The sequence below is a fragment of the Phytophthora ramorum genome (genome assembly GCF_020800215.1).
Source record: "Phytophthora ramorum isolate Pr-102 chromosome Unknown Phyram_PR-102_s0024, whole genome shotgun sequence".
NCBI lineage: Eukaryota > Oomycota > Peronosporomycetes > Peronosporales > Peronosporaceae > Phytophthora > Phytophthora ramorum.
The window spans coordinates 191,639-204,078 of NW_027150670.1; the positions used below are offsets into that span (position 1 = coordinate 191,639).

At 54.9% G+C, this 12,440-nt stretch overlaps 6 protein-coding genes across 6 annotated transcripts; 3 read left to right on the forward strand and 3 right to left on the reverse strand.

The window, feature by feature from the left end:
- Window positions 1–263: 263 nt before the first annotated feature.
- KRP23_15005 (uncharacterized protein) lies at window positions 264–3,391 on the reverse strand (the record flags this gene model as incomplete). The annotated part of the gene is made up of 2 exons (XM_067885895.1): window positions 264–1,488; window positions 1,563–3,391. The coding sequence occupies 2 exons, from the start codon at window positions 3,389–3,391 to the stop codon at window positions 264–266; spliced, it is 3,054 nt and encodes a 1,017-aa protein (XP_067736900.1).
- Window positions 3,392–3,820: 429 nt separating this feature from the next.
- KRP23_15006 (uncharacterized protein) lies at window positions 3,821–4,834 on the reverse strand (the record flags this gene model as incomplete). Its single annotated transcript, XM_067885896.1, has 1 exon — window positions 3,821–4,834. The coding sequence occupies one exon, from the start codon at window positions 4,832–4,834 to the stop codon at window positions 3,821–3,823; it is 1,014 nt and encodes a 337-aa protein (XP_067736901.1).
- Window positions 4,835–4,972: 138 nt separating this feature from the next.
- On the forward strand, window positions 4,973–7,527 carry KRP23_15007 (RPA-related protein RADX; the record flags this gene model as incomplete). The annotated part of the gene is made up of 5 exons (XM_067885897.1): window positions 4,973–5,078; window positions 5,143–5,901; window positions 5,979–6,176; window positions 6,255–6,978; window positions 7,053–7,527. The coding sequence occupies 5 exons, from the start codon at window positions 4,973–4,975 to the stop codon at window positions 7,525–7,527; spliced, it is 2,262 nt and encodes a 753-aa protein (XP_067736902.1).
- Window positions 7,528–7,868: 341 nt separating this feature from the next.
- Window positions 7,869–8,843, reverse strand: KRP23_15008 (Casein kinase II subunit beta-1; the record flags this gene model as incomplete). Its single annotated transcript, XM_067885898.1, has 2 exons — window positions 7,869–8,116; window positions 8,195–8,843. 2 exons carry the CDS (start codon window positions 8,841–8,843, stop codon window positions 7,869–7,871), a joined length of 897 nt encoding a protein of 298 aa, XP_067736903.1.
- A 314-nt stretch (window positions 8,844–9,157) lies between these two features.
- On the forward strand, window positions 9,158–10,493 carry KRP23_15009 (putative tyrosine phosphatase 123R; the record flags this gene model as incomplete). Its single annotated transcript, XM_067885899.1, has 4 exons — window positions 9,158–9,561; window positions 9,647–9,688; window positions 9,784–9,882; window positions 9,965–10,493. 4 exons carry the CDS (start codon window positions 9,158–9,160, stop codon window positions 10,491–10,493), a joined length of 1,074 nt encoding a protein of 357 aa, XP_067736904.1.
- Window positions 10,494–10,581: 88 nt separating this feature from the next.
- Window positions 10,582–11,795, forward strand: KRP23_15010 (TIP41-like protein; the record flags this gene model as incomplete). Its single annotated transcript, XM_067885900.1, has 4 exons — window positions 10,582–10,826; window positions 10,898–11,110; window positions 11,189–11,450; window positions 11,532–11,795. The coding sequence occupies 4 exons, from the start codon at window positions 10,582–10,584 to the stop codon at window positions 11,793–11,795; spliced, it is 984 nt and encodes a 327-aa protein (XP_067736905.1).
- Window positions 11,796–12,440: the final 645 nt, after the last annotated feature.

Below are 12,440 nucleotides of genomic sequence, written 5' to 3' on the forward strand. Positions count from 1 at the left end.
CTCTCCTCAGCCTCGGGTAAAGGGAGACGGCTGGCGGCTGCGCCATCGACTTCATAATAAATTCATGTCGGGATGGCATTCATACCCTTGGCTTCGAGACATCTTGGAAAACGCCAAAATGGGTGCGGATATCTGCCGATTCAGCTTGTATCCGGCGAATGGACCGTAACAACAAAGTGATCCAATACTTCGGGCTCAGTCAGGTCAGCCCCCCCCATTGCTCTTGCCGTGTGTTTCGTTCAACAGCTTGGCTGGCCCACTGTTCAGGATAACGCGTCCAGCAACGCTCCAATTCGAGACTCAGCAGCCTCGTGCGATTGGCGTCGACTACCCCATCGCAGCGACCCACCACCTCCTCCCCCACTACCGGGGCTATTGTCTTCTTTACGGCCTTCCACATCGATTCGCAACCACCGCGTAGATGTGCCGCTAGCGAAATCAAACTCTTGGATATGCCGAGTCCGGACACGAAGCAATGGAGCAGGCGTCATCCCCCCTCCGCTAGCATCATTCGAATCGCCAAAGCGTTCTACATCGTCCAGAAGGTGGAAAGAGAAGGCGCTGAACACCGTGATGAGGAAGCGACTTGGGTGCTCAGGCGACACGTCAATCTCGATGGGTCTTCCGCGTGCTTCGGCCGGTCGAATAATCAAGTTTGGGTTCCCAAGTAATCGGTGCACCACAAAATACGAGTCACCTCCGCTGATAGTCCGAGCGCAGGCCTGCAACAGAGCACTGACAGCACGCACACGCTCCTCCGAAGCGGCTGCAAATCGCTGGATATGTACATCCAGCACCTCGAAAATGTGCTCAAGGCCACGGTTTTGTTGTTGTTGGCCAGAGGAATCACCTCCGCTCTGCTCCGGTGATTGCTGCTGCTGTTGCTGCTCGCCACCACCATAAAGTGTATCGTTGATGAGAAATAGTTCAGGAAGGATGTCGCGCAGTGTCTGCTCGAGTGAGATCGGCTGAGGTCGGGGTAGAAAAATTTGAGCGAAGGTCTCTGCGTGGCGCGAGAAAATCGCCAAGTAGTCCCCGCGCGTCTTGGCTCGTGCAGCCTTCTTCCGGATAGCAATCTGCTCGGGCGGGTGAATCTCCCAGAGTAATGGATCTGTCTCGCGCAAGTACTGCACACTCCCAAGCTGCTGATACGAAGCCGTCCAGCGCGCGGTTGTAGTCCGGAGCTCTTCTGCGTCGGCATATTCCACATCCTGCCGTTCTTTTTCAGCTGAAAGCGATAGTGATGAAGACGCCATGGCAGCTTTCGTTGCTGTTGGGGAACGGAACCGATAGAAAGGGGTCTTGCGCTTCTTGTCAGGTGTCGAAAAGGGCCCAAAAGATGAAGAGGAATGTGCTGGAAGCGTCGATGAAGACCCAGCCGTGGCAGCTGCTAGCTTGCAGTAGAAAGACGCCCGATTGAGCGCTTCAGCCCAGGCACTTACAGCAGCTTCTGTCTCCTCAACAACACGCAATTCGATTGATTTTCGCCTACAGACAACAAGGTGAGATCAATGAACGTGGGCTCAATAACAACACGCAACTGAAGTTTCATCATAACGTACGGGAACACTTGTTGCGTGAGCCTTGCGGAAAACTTGAGCACCTGTAGCCGACGGTGTGAGCTACCACTAGAAATGCTGAAGGCCATAGCTTGGTCCCCGCGACCACGCTGAACGAGGGCATGGTCTAGTAATACTGCACCACGCGGGAGCCCATCGGCCTCACTGGCAAAATAATACAGGCGGTTCCCCTTGAGCTCAAAGTATCGAGGCTGCCATGAGCTACCGAGTCCATGCTGCTTCCGTTTTTTCTTCTTGAGCCAACCCGTCTTTTCCGGGGCAAGGTGGGCCACTGAGTCAGTGATGCTGTCATCGTCTGCTATAGTAAATTCTCCTTGCAATGATGCGTGCTCCGATGAGCCAGAAGGCTGCGATGATAATGACAACATCGACCACGATAGAGGCAATGCAGATACCTGTTCACTGCTGTCTTCTTCCTCTTCCTCTTCCTCGTCGTCATTTTGCCCTCGGTCGGTTGATTCGTCTTCGTGTCGTTGCAGTTCTGTATTGGCCCCGATTGTACCAGGCGAGCCTGTGATGTTGTCGTCATGCTTCTTGTCTGCCATTTGAGCTTGTGAGAGCCGTAAAACGTCGATATCTTCTGCTACCAACGTGCTAAATGGGCTCGTTTGAATCGTGATCTCTTTGTCGTCGTCACTTTTATCAAGCTGAATCGGCGATAGTGGTTGTGGAAGCGCTGCGGGCTCTGCGTTTTCGCTATCACCCATGTTGTCAGTTAATGCATCTGCAGCAGATTGGCATAGGAGAGGTGGTGTCTGTGGCTGCGGAACGGGGCCGACAGGCGCAGAAGTTGAGGAGGCAATCGGCCGGTCATCAGAACGCTTGGAAACGTCAGCTACTGCCTGGTTAATGCGGTGGGCAAGCGTGATATGCTCAGCGTGAAGCTCTCCCGAACGCGTCAGTGGTAATGATACTGTCACGGCCCAGAGCTGCCGACCAATCCACTGCAGTGACACGTCCGGATTGATAGCACCATTGCCCGCCGCGGCGCTACGGTTACTACCAGAGACAGAGGTATCAAAGGCCCATTCTGACACCACCCGTGCAACCTTCGAGACAATGGCAGCCCCAGCCTCCATGGTCCAACACGTAATGCACGCCTTGAAAAAATCATCTTCACGATACCAGCGCTCCACTCGGGCCTGAGGGAGCTCCCAGCTTGCGTCCTTTCCACGATTATGGAGTTCTCGTTGGTCCGGTAAACTCTGAATTGATAACCCTTGCGTGGAAGATGATTCGGCGATTGATGCTACCGTAGACGCGCCGTTGTTTATCGTCATGTCCTGCATCATCAAGGACGATGGTGTCACTGTCGCAGTGGCTGCAGCGAGCGGTAACATGGAGGGCGAGAAGCGCTCTTTGATCTTGAGGAACTGGTCTTTGAGACTGGTTAAGTTTTCGTGCCGCACCGACGAAGAAGGCACTGAAGGCAGTACGAAGTCCCTCGAAAGCGTCCGTAGATGCCTAGCTGACGTAGTTCGCGACGAACGCCGCCTGCGGTGCATATATGACCCCTGTTGAGCAGCCTCGAGAGAAGTATGGGCGTCGTAGAATTCTGGATTCGAATCTGCTGGGAATTGTCTGCCGAAAGTAGCACTGGATATCCGTGACGTTTTGCTTGCTTTATCCCGGTAGCTCCTACATGTAGGCGACGGCTCTTGGTCCAGAGACGTATCTTCATCATCTCGTACCTCATCCGTGAGTGAGAGCGTCGACCGAATTTCTGCAACATTCGTGGTGTTAGCAGCACTTGACCCCGCATCAGGTGACGGCAGGTTCAGAGCCGACTGGCGACGGTGTAGTGAAGACATTTTGGCTGATTGGTCTCTCGACGTAGTCATGTGCCCTGGACTCGGTCTTGATGGCCAAAGTTGGGTCGTCTTTCACGGGGTAAGCACGTCACGTCAATGCACCCAAAAGCCTGCGAGACGACCAAAACAGCGCGGCGCGGAGGCCAGCACGCTTTGGTGCTGAGTCCGTCTTTGCTGATGGCTGACACGGGCTTTAGATAGCCCGCGATACATCCAGCGGCTTGACGGGCCTCGTACCAGCATATTCCTGGAGCAGCCAAAATAGTCGCCGAGAAATTCTTCGATCGTTTCAAGCTCCACTTGTCTGCAACTCACGAGGTCAATCGTCGGCGTCGGTGTGTCGATTGATTTGGCTCTAAACTTGGCTGGAAGGTAGAAGCAGTGAACAAGAGTCGTCATGGTGTCCGTAAAAGCTCTGTACCCCTTGATTCATTCCTCCATAGCCACATCCTCTTGCGCCTCACTAGGCTCGCATACAGTCTTGACTAGCACCTCCAAGTACCTGCGTGTTGCGTCAACTTGCCGAGCTCTCTTATCTAGCTCTTCTTCTTCCCCAAGTGTTGCGTCTTCCGGCTCTGCACAGCCGCCATCCACACCACCAGCCTCCGTATCCTTCAGCATCTGTTCAATCAACTGCACCACACGTTGGCACTGTTCCTTTTCCTTCTCCCTCTCCAACGCATCCACCAACTTCTGCCTTAAAAGCTCCTCTTCCTGCTCACGGATCTTGCTCGCTCTCACCTCTGCAGCCAGCACAGGTCGGAGCACATCCACCCACGCCCGTTTGCTCTTCTTCCCCTTCCCGTCCCTCGTCTTGTCGACTTGCAGGCCTCGAGCGTCCGCCTCCGTCACTAGCTGCCTCAGTGTCAGCGCCCTCAGCGACCGCCCCTCGGCCGTCAGCAACTCCCTGTCCGGCGCCTTGACAGCTGCACGCTGCGTGGCGTCCAGCGTGGGCAGCTGTACGCCTCGTTGCTGCGCTGCACTCAGCAGCTCCTCTCTACTGAGCGTGTCCACGTACGTGGAGATGGACAGGAACCGACGGCCGAACGCGTAGCCGTCGTCGACGCGGCCCTCGAGTTGCTTCTTGGCCAGCTGCGCGCGCCGCAGCGTACGCGGGTCCAGCACATCCTCATCCCTGCCCTTGCGGGCGCCTGCAACCCACAAGAGTAGCAGCTCCACAACTCGAAGTTGCGTCTGCAGCTCGTGCAGCTCGTCGCTGAGTGGATCAAAGCCACGTACACGCAACGCATGCCGCAGCTCTTCCACGTACTGCTGCTGAATGCTGGCGGCTTGCAGGCCTCGCGCCTCGCTCTCGAGCGCTAAACTGGCGGCGTTTTGCGACGCACAGACGCCCGCAAACCGCACGACGGGCGGAAGATCTGCGTCAAACTCGATCACCTCAGAGCCTGAGAAGTCCACGCGACGCGACTTGGCGGCCTCCATCAGCTCCCACACGTTTGACTTTGGGACTGATAGACGGCGGCAAAATTCAAACACACATACTTGCCAACCTGACCTGCTCTTACAACGATTGTCAAGTACTTTGCCGGGCAATATACAGTTGAGTGCCATAGTTTGAACATGAGCGGTAGTGCTCCAAGTTTGACGACGCACGGCGTGCGCCAGCTGTACCAGGACGCGGCGGCGCTCACTGCCGTACGACTGCAAGTGCTGAGCGTGTTCCGCTGTACGACCACAGCCATTAAATTCCCTGCATAACGCTCCTAATTGTGTCATTTTGCGTTGTCTAGACCTGGCGGACCCAGCACTGAAGGAGCGACTGGGGCTCGACTCACGCGACGTGTTCGACGTGCTACTGAGTGATGGTCGTCACAAGTTGAAGGCGGTGCTAGCACCAAAGCTACACACACTCGTCTGGAAGCGCGAGCTCTCGGCGCGCAGCATCGTGCGCGTCACCAAGTTCAAAGTGTTCTGTGAAGACCCGCAGGACGCCAAGCAGAGACACCGCGTCGTGTTGCTGCAGGAGCTCACGGTCACGTCGCTGGGTGGAGACGAAGCTCTTCCCGAGAAGGTGCTGGGCGCTAGGCAGCTGCAGTTTTTGTCCACGGTGCACCCGCGAGAGGTGGAGCTGGTCCCGCTGGCGGGCGAGCGCGCGTACTATTTGCCGCTTCGGTCGGACCACTACACACTGGACTGGGCATGTAGCTTCACTGGAGGGCAACCGGACGAAGACTCGCCACTGGACGAGCTCGAACGCAATTGGGCGAGCAAATACAGCGGTCCGGAGACGGAGGGACGACAGACAGCGAGTGCTGCGGTCGCGTGGAATATTCACCCGAAATACTGTACTAGTCTGTTCACGCCGGGATGCAAGAAGATTTACCCAATTGACGAGGCGTTTGAGGAGATTAAGAAGGCCGAGCAGGGTGGACCTGGACGCAAGGCGAATCCGCCGATGATCGGAGCCATACGAGTGAAATCCATGGTCATGAACATTGGCGAGCCGGATATCGCGAATCCATTCCCGTTCATGTTCAACGCGATTGTTGGTACGTGGGGCGAATGTCGTATTATTTGGACCTGGCTGTGCTGTTGACTATGTGGACGTTGGGGTTCGTGTGAGCAGAGGATGCTACTACCGTGTTTGAAGTGGCGTTTTTCGGGTCCATGTGCGCAAAGTACTATCTGTCTCTGCATGAAGGCGACCTCATCCAGTTCAGAGGGTATTCGGTCATCAGTCCCCATGAATCCCAGTACATGATTAGAGCCACTCCGTTGATGTTCTATGAGCACGAATCATCAGGAAGCGCTCTCCATGTGCCGAGTACGTGCCACATGGGTTCGATATGCATCAAAGCACACGTACCGGTCTGCTGACATAAACTCTCACTTGCGTTCACAGGAACTTATTGGGCGTTGCTAAAAAAGATGAAGTTGGTATCGCAGGTGGTGGAGGTCAGCAACGCTAAATTCCAGGATACTCAGACCGAAGGTGGATCTTTAGATCTCCAACAATTACAGCCATCCTGGCTCGAGTGCAGTTTTGTGACGAGTTTGAACACGCTGTATTGGGGTATGGGCGCGATCATCGACCGGGCCGTGATGTACTTCGATTTCGTTGGTGTGCTATCGAACGTTGGCAAAATTTCCCGGAGCCGAAAGCGGAGATTGGATGAGGACTCTGCGAAAGTGACGGAGTTCCGGTGGGTAAAAATGATCGATAGCAGCTCGTCACATGAACTTGTCATCCGGCTTGAAGAGTGCTCTCAGCCCGCTGTGTTTCGATCTCTCGAAGCTGGCAACACACTGATGATAACCAAGCTTCAGTGGGCCATCCTACCGGGTGCTACAACTGTGGACAAGCGGATCCAGTATGCAACGACGAGCGTGTTTTCCGTTCTTCGCATGAATGAAGCTGTGCTCCCGTTCCGATCTATCGAGGAGTGCAACTTGAACGTCTACTTCGCGAACAACGTCAAGAAGAATGCTGCTCCTGTCTCGCACAAAGCCACGGGGGAAAGCAAGCTGGCCGCGCACATCGAGAAGAAGTATCGTCCTCGGAACAGCCTTCCGACTGATATTGATCAGTTTAAGGAAACGTTTGGTCTGAATGTGTGCTCATTCAGGTATGCGGTTGCGTGTAGAGGTGATAACTGTGTTTGTAGGATAGATCTAATTGGCTGTGGCTGTTCCGTTGCAGTGATTTATCCAAGCTACTGCTGCACATGGAGGCATATGAGCTCCAGCACGTTGGATTCGTTGGTCAAGTGAGTGCTATTAGCCACGAAGATACTCCGGCAAAGGATGGCCCAAGAGTACTGCTCCAGCTCAGCGAAAGCAGCACCGCAGATCACATTTTGACTGTCGCCGTGAGCATCAATCAGCTGTACCAGAGGCCAGTCATCAAAGGGAGTGTGAAGTCGATCGCTCCGCCGGAGTCACTCCCATTGATACGCCTGCTGCCGTCCGACGTTGTAGACGATATGCACGTACGTGCATTGGGAGGGACTCTGTACGCTGCCCCAGCACGGTCTACGAGCCCGGGACTGACGCTGGCATTTATCGAGCAATACCTGACCACGTCAGAGCGCGAATACTTCTTTTCGCTGCAGATCTACCAAGACGGAAGTGGTCACGTCAGCTGGGAAGTCGATGCAATTCTTGCCGTACCTTGAGCGATGAGATTGAATGCGTCGCTGCCAGTTGCGTACCACAACAATACACAAACGTCTACCATACACAACGAAGTAAACAACAACTCTAGGCCTACTTAAGTGGCCACCCAAACTCAGCAAGCAACGGGATAACAAACGGTGCACATGAACATTACTCCGCCGACCGCTAGTCAAATATTTAGCGAATATCCGCTCGCATAGCCACCCGAGAGTTATCGCAAAGTAATACGCAGCGCTTGTCGCCGTCATCACGAGTTCTTCAGGAAGCAAAAGATGTCCGTTCCCGCCCCTATTACTCCGTCCATCTCGCATTCGGGCAGGGGCCTCTTTCTCGCGTAAGTTCACCTAGCCTGTTCGTCATTTGGTCGACCCTTCAAGCGGTCAATCAAAGTCATGACTTTCCGGTGTTTTTCTCGCTCGCGACCTGACGAACCCTTCTTCTTGCCGGTGTAGTACTCACTGGAGCTGTGGATCTTGTAGCCGAAGACGCGCGGCACATACGTCTGCGTCGGCGGCGCCACCACGAGGTGGGAATGCGTCATAAGGAACACGTGCGGGAACGTCGCGCCAAAGTACGCGCCATCGATTTCTGCAAATAAAAGTCAACAACAACATGAGCCTCTCGCACGTCAACTCAGCCCCCCCCCCTCTCCATCTTGCAACGTACGGCCCGCCCGCTGCGACTTGGGGAAGAAGATGTCCCTGCACTTGGGGCAGAAAACATTGACGGTCGTGTGTCTGGGCACGTCCGACTGGCCAACGGGAAGCACCGGCTGCCCTTGGCAGTACACACGATGGCAGCGGCCGAAGTCGACGTTCTGGTACTTATCAAGCATGGCGGCCATGCCCTTGGTGGTGAGGATGTAGCGCGCGTGGATGAGTCCGTAGAGCATCTCTGCGGCGGACTCGATCATCTCCTGCTGGATCTGCGTGAGGCTGCTGTCGTTGGGCGTCTCGATGTCCAGGATGATGTCTAGCGCGTAGTCGTAGTACGGGACGATGCTGCTCAGGCCCGTGAGGTTGAAGTCGTCCTCGATGTAGTCCTCGTCCACCTCGCACAGAAAGCTGTTCTCGCGCAAGGAGCAGAACCACGCGATCCAGCTCGTCTCCTCCTCGTCGCTGCCCTCCACGTCGTTGTCCTCGTCGTCGTCATCATCGTCCTCGTCGAGCGCGCTCGAGTCCTCCTCCTCCTCGTCCTCATCATCCTCCGAGACGCTGGCAGACGCGCGAGCCGCCTCAGACACGCGCAGCTCCTCCATGTGGCCGAACAGCCGCTCCATCTCGGCCTCCTCCGCCGTCTGCGCTGGCTGGCTCATGATGCGTCCCTTTGGCAAGGAATTGCAGGGCCTAACGGGAGCTTTAGAGCGCTGCGAGAGCCGCGTTGCACTCGCTCGCGTCTCTGGATCGCTCCTCTGGCACGAGAAGAGCGCGAAAGGGGATGCACGCACAGATACACTGCGCTGCTCTAGTCGCACGCAACCTGCACAAAGGTCCGCCGTCGCTTTCTTCCCGATTAGAGCCAAGCGCTGGCTTGGAGGCGGTCGGATTGAGGGTACCGCTTTCAAGGTACATTGTGTGGAATACGTAAACTCTAGCCATTTTGGCTTCATACATTGTAGCCATTTCTACAATGGCCGCAGCGGACAGTTCCTCGACGACTTGGTACGAGGCCTACGCGTCTGGGGATGAAGCACGGCGAGTGGATGGAGAGGAAGACGGAGAGGAAGAGTATGAGGAGGTGGAGGTAGAGGAGATGACGGATGACGAGCCCATGCACATCACGGGGCGTCTGTTCCTCGGCTCCATCGACGCCGCCAGGAACATCAGTGCACTGAAGCGACTGCGCATTGGGGCTGCGCTTGCGTTGCTGGGGAAAGGGGAAGAGGGCGCAGCAGTGCCGAGCCACACAAGTACAGTCGCCGAAGTGTACGCGGAGTTGCAGATTGCGAGGAAAATCGTTGAGATTGAGGACTCGAAGGACGGGGACTTGCTGCGGAGACTGCCTCGGATCTTGGCTGCATTGAAGAAGCTTGTGTGAGGAGCTGGATTAGATGTGTTGCTGTAGTATTGTACAGATGGCGGGCTGACGTTGTCGTGCGCTTGGATGCTGGCTGAACAGGGAGAAAGTCGAACATGAGAGCAAGAGCGTGTTGGTGCATTGGTACGTTTGTCACTGAGCTAAACACAATCACTTGCGTTACGTTTTCGTATTAGATGGACATACTCACGGACTTGATTGCCTTTTTCAAACTGCAGCATCGCTGGTAGATCACGCTCTGCCGCTGTTGTGGCAGCGTGGATGCTCGTCAACAGCTCGGAGCGACAAAGTGTTCAAGATTGTGTCGATCAGATCAGGTGAGAATGCGTGGTGAAATGATTACAGTTCTTTGCAACTGTACGCAGACATTGGCCTAACAGAACTTCGCATTCGTCCCAGGATCATCCGTCCGTGGATTGAGATCAATCCGCATTTCATACGAGACCTGCATCTGTTCCAGGCCATCCTGGCTTCGACCCATGGGGCATTACTGAGTTCGGAGAAAACTGCGTTGCTAAAGGATCGATCTTTCCCGCGATTGGACTTCGGTGCGAACCTCGTCGAAGGTGTTCTCCAAGGCACGAAGACGATCACGATGCGCTTCTTGTCCGATGTCGAAAGTGATCACAATTCGGACTTGAAGGACATCCACCTGTTCTCGCTTGTTGCAGCAACGACCTCAAGCACAGATGACACCTCGATGCGGCCGCAGTTCGCTTACCTGCGGATAGACCAGATCGAAACCAAGGAGCTGAGCGGCATCGACGACACTACGCTCCACAAATCTGGATTTGCGTCAACCGATGAGGTGATGGCAGTTCTGAAGCAGTTCTACCCGAACGTGACCGCCACGACCCCATTGCTGATGCTGCACTTCCACTGCCTCAGCCCAATTACACACATCCAAGATAGAGTAGCCATCTCATAGTGAAGCCATGTCCTAGTGTATCCATTTCAGTGCTTTGTGTTCCACATAAATTGTATTTGTCAAACCAGCACAATTGACGAAGATAGAGATGGCGTCTACAGGGTTCTTCACGTTGGAGAACGGCGCCCCGGAGCTGTTGCAGGCGCTGTACAAGACTGCCGACGCTACCAAGGACAGCGCTTCCCCCGCCAGTCCCGTGTACCTGGGCGACTCTCGCCGTGAGAACCACATCGAGGCGCAGGCGGACCCCGTTGAGCACAAGGGCATCCGCCTGCACGACTGGATCATCGGCTCCAATAAGACCCATATCACGCCCATTGACACCGTGGACAAGTGCGTTGGTTGTAGTGGGAATTATTGAATTATATGGGGAGAAGGGGGCTCTAATGTAATATTGTGCATAGGATCGGAGAGGCCGTCAAGCTGACGCCGCCCGAGATGGTCTTCGGCAAGAACCAGTTGCTGTTGTTCCATGAGCCGTCGGGTGTGTGCTACAACTTCCTGGCGGTGGAGGCACTGAAGGGCGCACACTTTCCCCCGCCGAAAAGTGACCAGGCGCAGGATATCGTGGCGAACCAGCAGCTCAAGGTCGCCATCGCCAAGCACAACACCAACAAGTACGTGGAGATGGTGTGGAGGAATGGGGGTCGTGAGGTGTTTGGTGCTGATACGGTGGTGGTTGGTTATGCGAACAGAGAAGAGGTGAAGGAGCTGGACATCACGTACGACTGGACCTACACGACGGACTACAAGGGGTCGCTACAGCGTCTCACCAAGTCGGAAGGCGAACCTGTGACGTTTGCGACGAGCGAAGAGGAAGTGAAGGTGGAGGCCACAACTGAGCGCATCAACTTTGAAAAGCTGAAAGAGCGTGAACCTATTCTCTGGTTTGAGGATGTTGGACTGTACGAGGACGAGCTCCACGACCACGGAACTTCTGCCATGTCTATCAAAGTGGTGAGTGGACCGCATCATGAGGTGTGCTTCACGTTGCTAGAGAGTTTTTCTTACGTTTGTCGTTATTGATTTTCTTTGCAGCGCGTGATGCCGTCGGGGTTCTTTGTGCTGTCGCGTTACTGGATGCGCCTGGACCACGTGGTTGTTCGTCTCCACGAAACGCGAATCCACCACCTCTTCGGCACCGACTACTTCCTGCGCGAGTACATGCGCAAGGAGCAGCAATTCGAAACGTTGTTCGCGCAGGGCCACCCTAGGAACATGGCCAACTACACCAACATCGACACGTTTCAACATCTACTGCCTGTGCGCGAAGCTGTTGTCGAGAAGGTGCTGCTTCAGTAATCCTCCGCCAACGTGTCAATGCCCTGGCTATCATATGGACAAATTCGGAACGAGTGAGCTCGTGGAGTATCTTGAGCACGCACGGTGATGGAGGACGGACAAGGATTGGGCATCGAGTGGAAGCAAAACGTTAGCTGCTGTAGGAATGATAGACTGACGCCTACGTCTCCTGTTCACACTCGTATCATAAATGAAATGAACGTGACAACCTGTGCGTTGCTTTTTATCTTTTGCGTTGACCGGCTTTACTCCGTGACAGACAAGGTTGAGAGATTCCATTGCTGGCTCAACAAAATATATTGCCACTGCGTTACGATATGTAAAAGTACAAACTTGTCTTCCTAGCTAGCAATTGTTCATCAACGTCTTCTTGTCGGATCAAGCAGCATGTGGCGGTAGCAGAAGTCCATTCGGCGAGCGGAATCCAGGCACCTCTCACGACGAAAGCCTCGGACGCAAGCGCCGAAGCGAAGTAGGAGAGCAAGCAAGTGAGCAATCACAGTGGTCGACAGAGAGTCATGAGTCCCTGTCGACCACTGCAAAAGCCCACCACACCCGCACCTCACGCGAAGCACGCCAGCAGCTACAGCGTCAACGGGGGTAATGAGCCTCGATCGACTGAGCCTGCTGGCGCAACTTCACGTA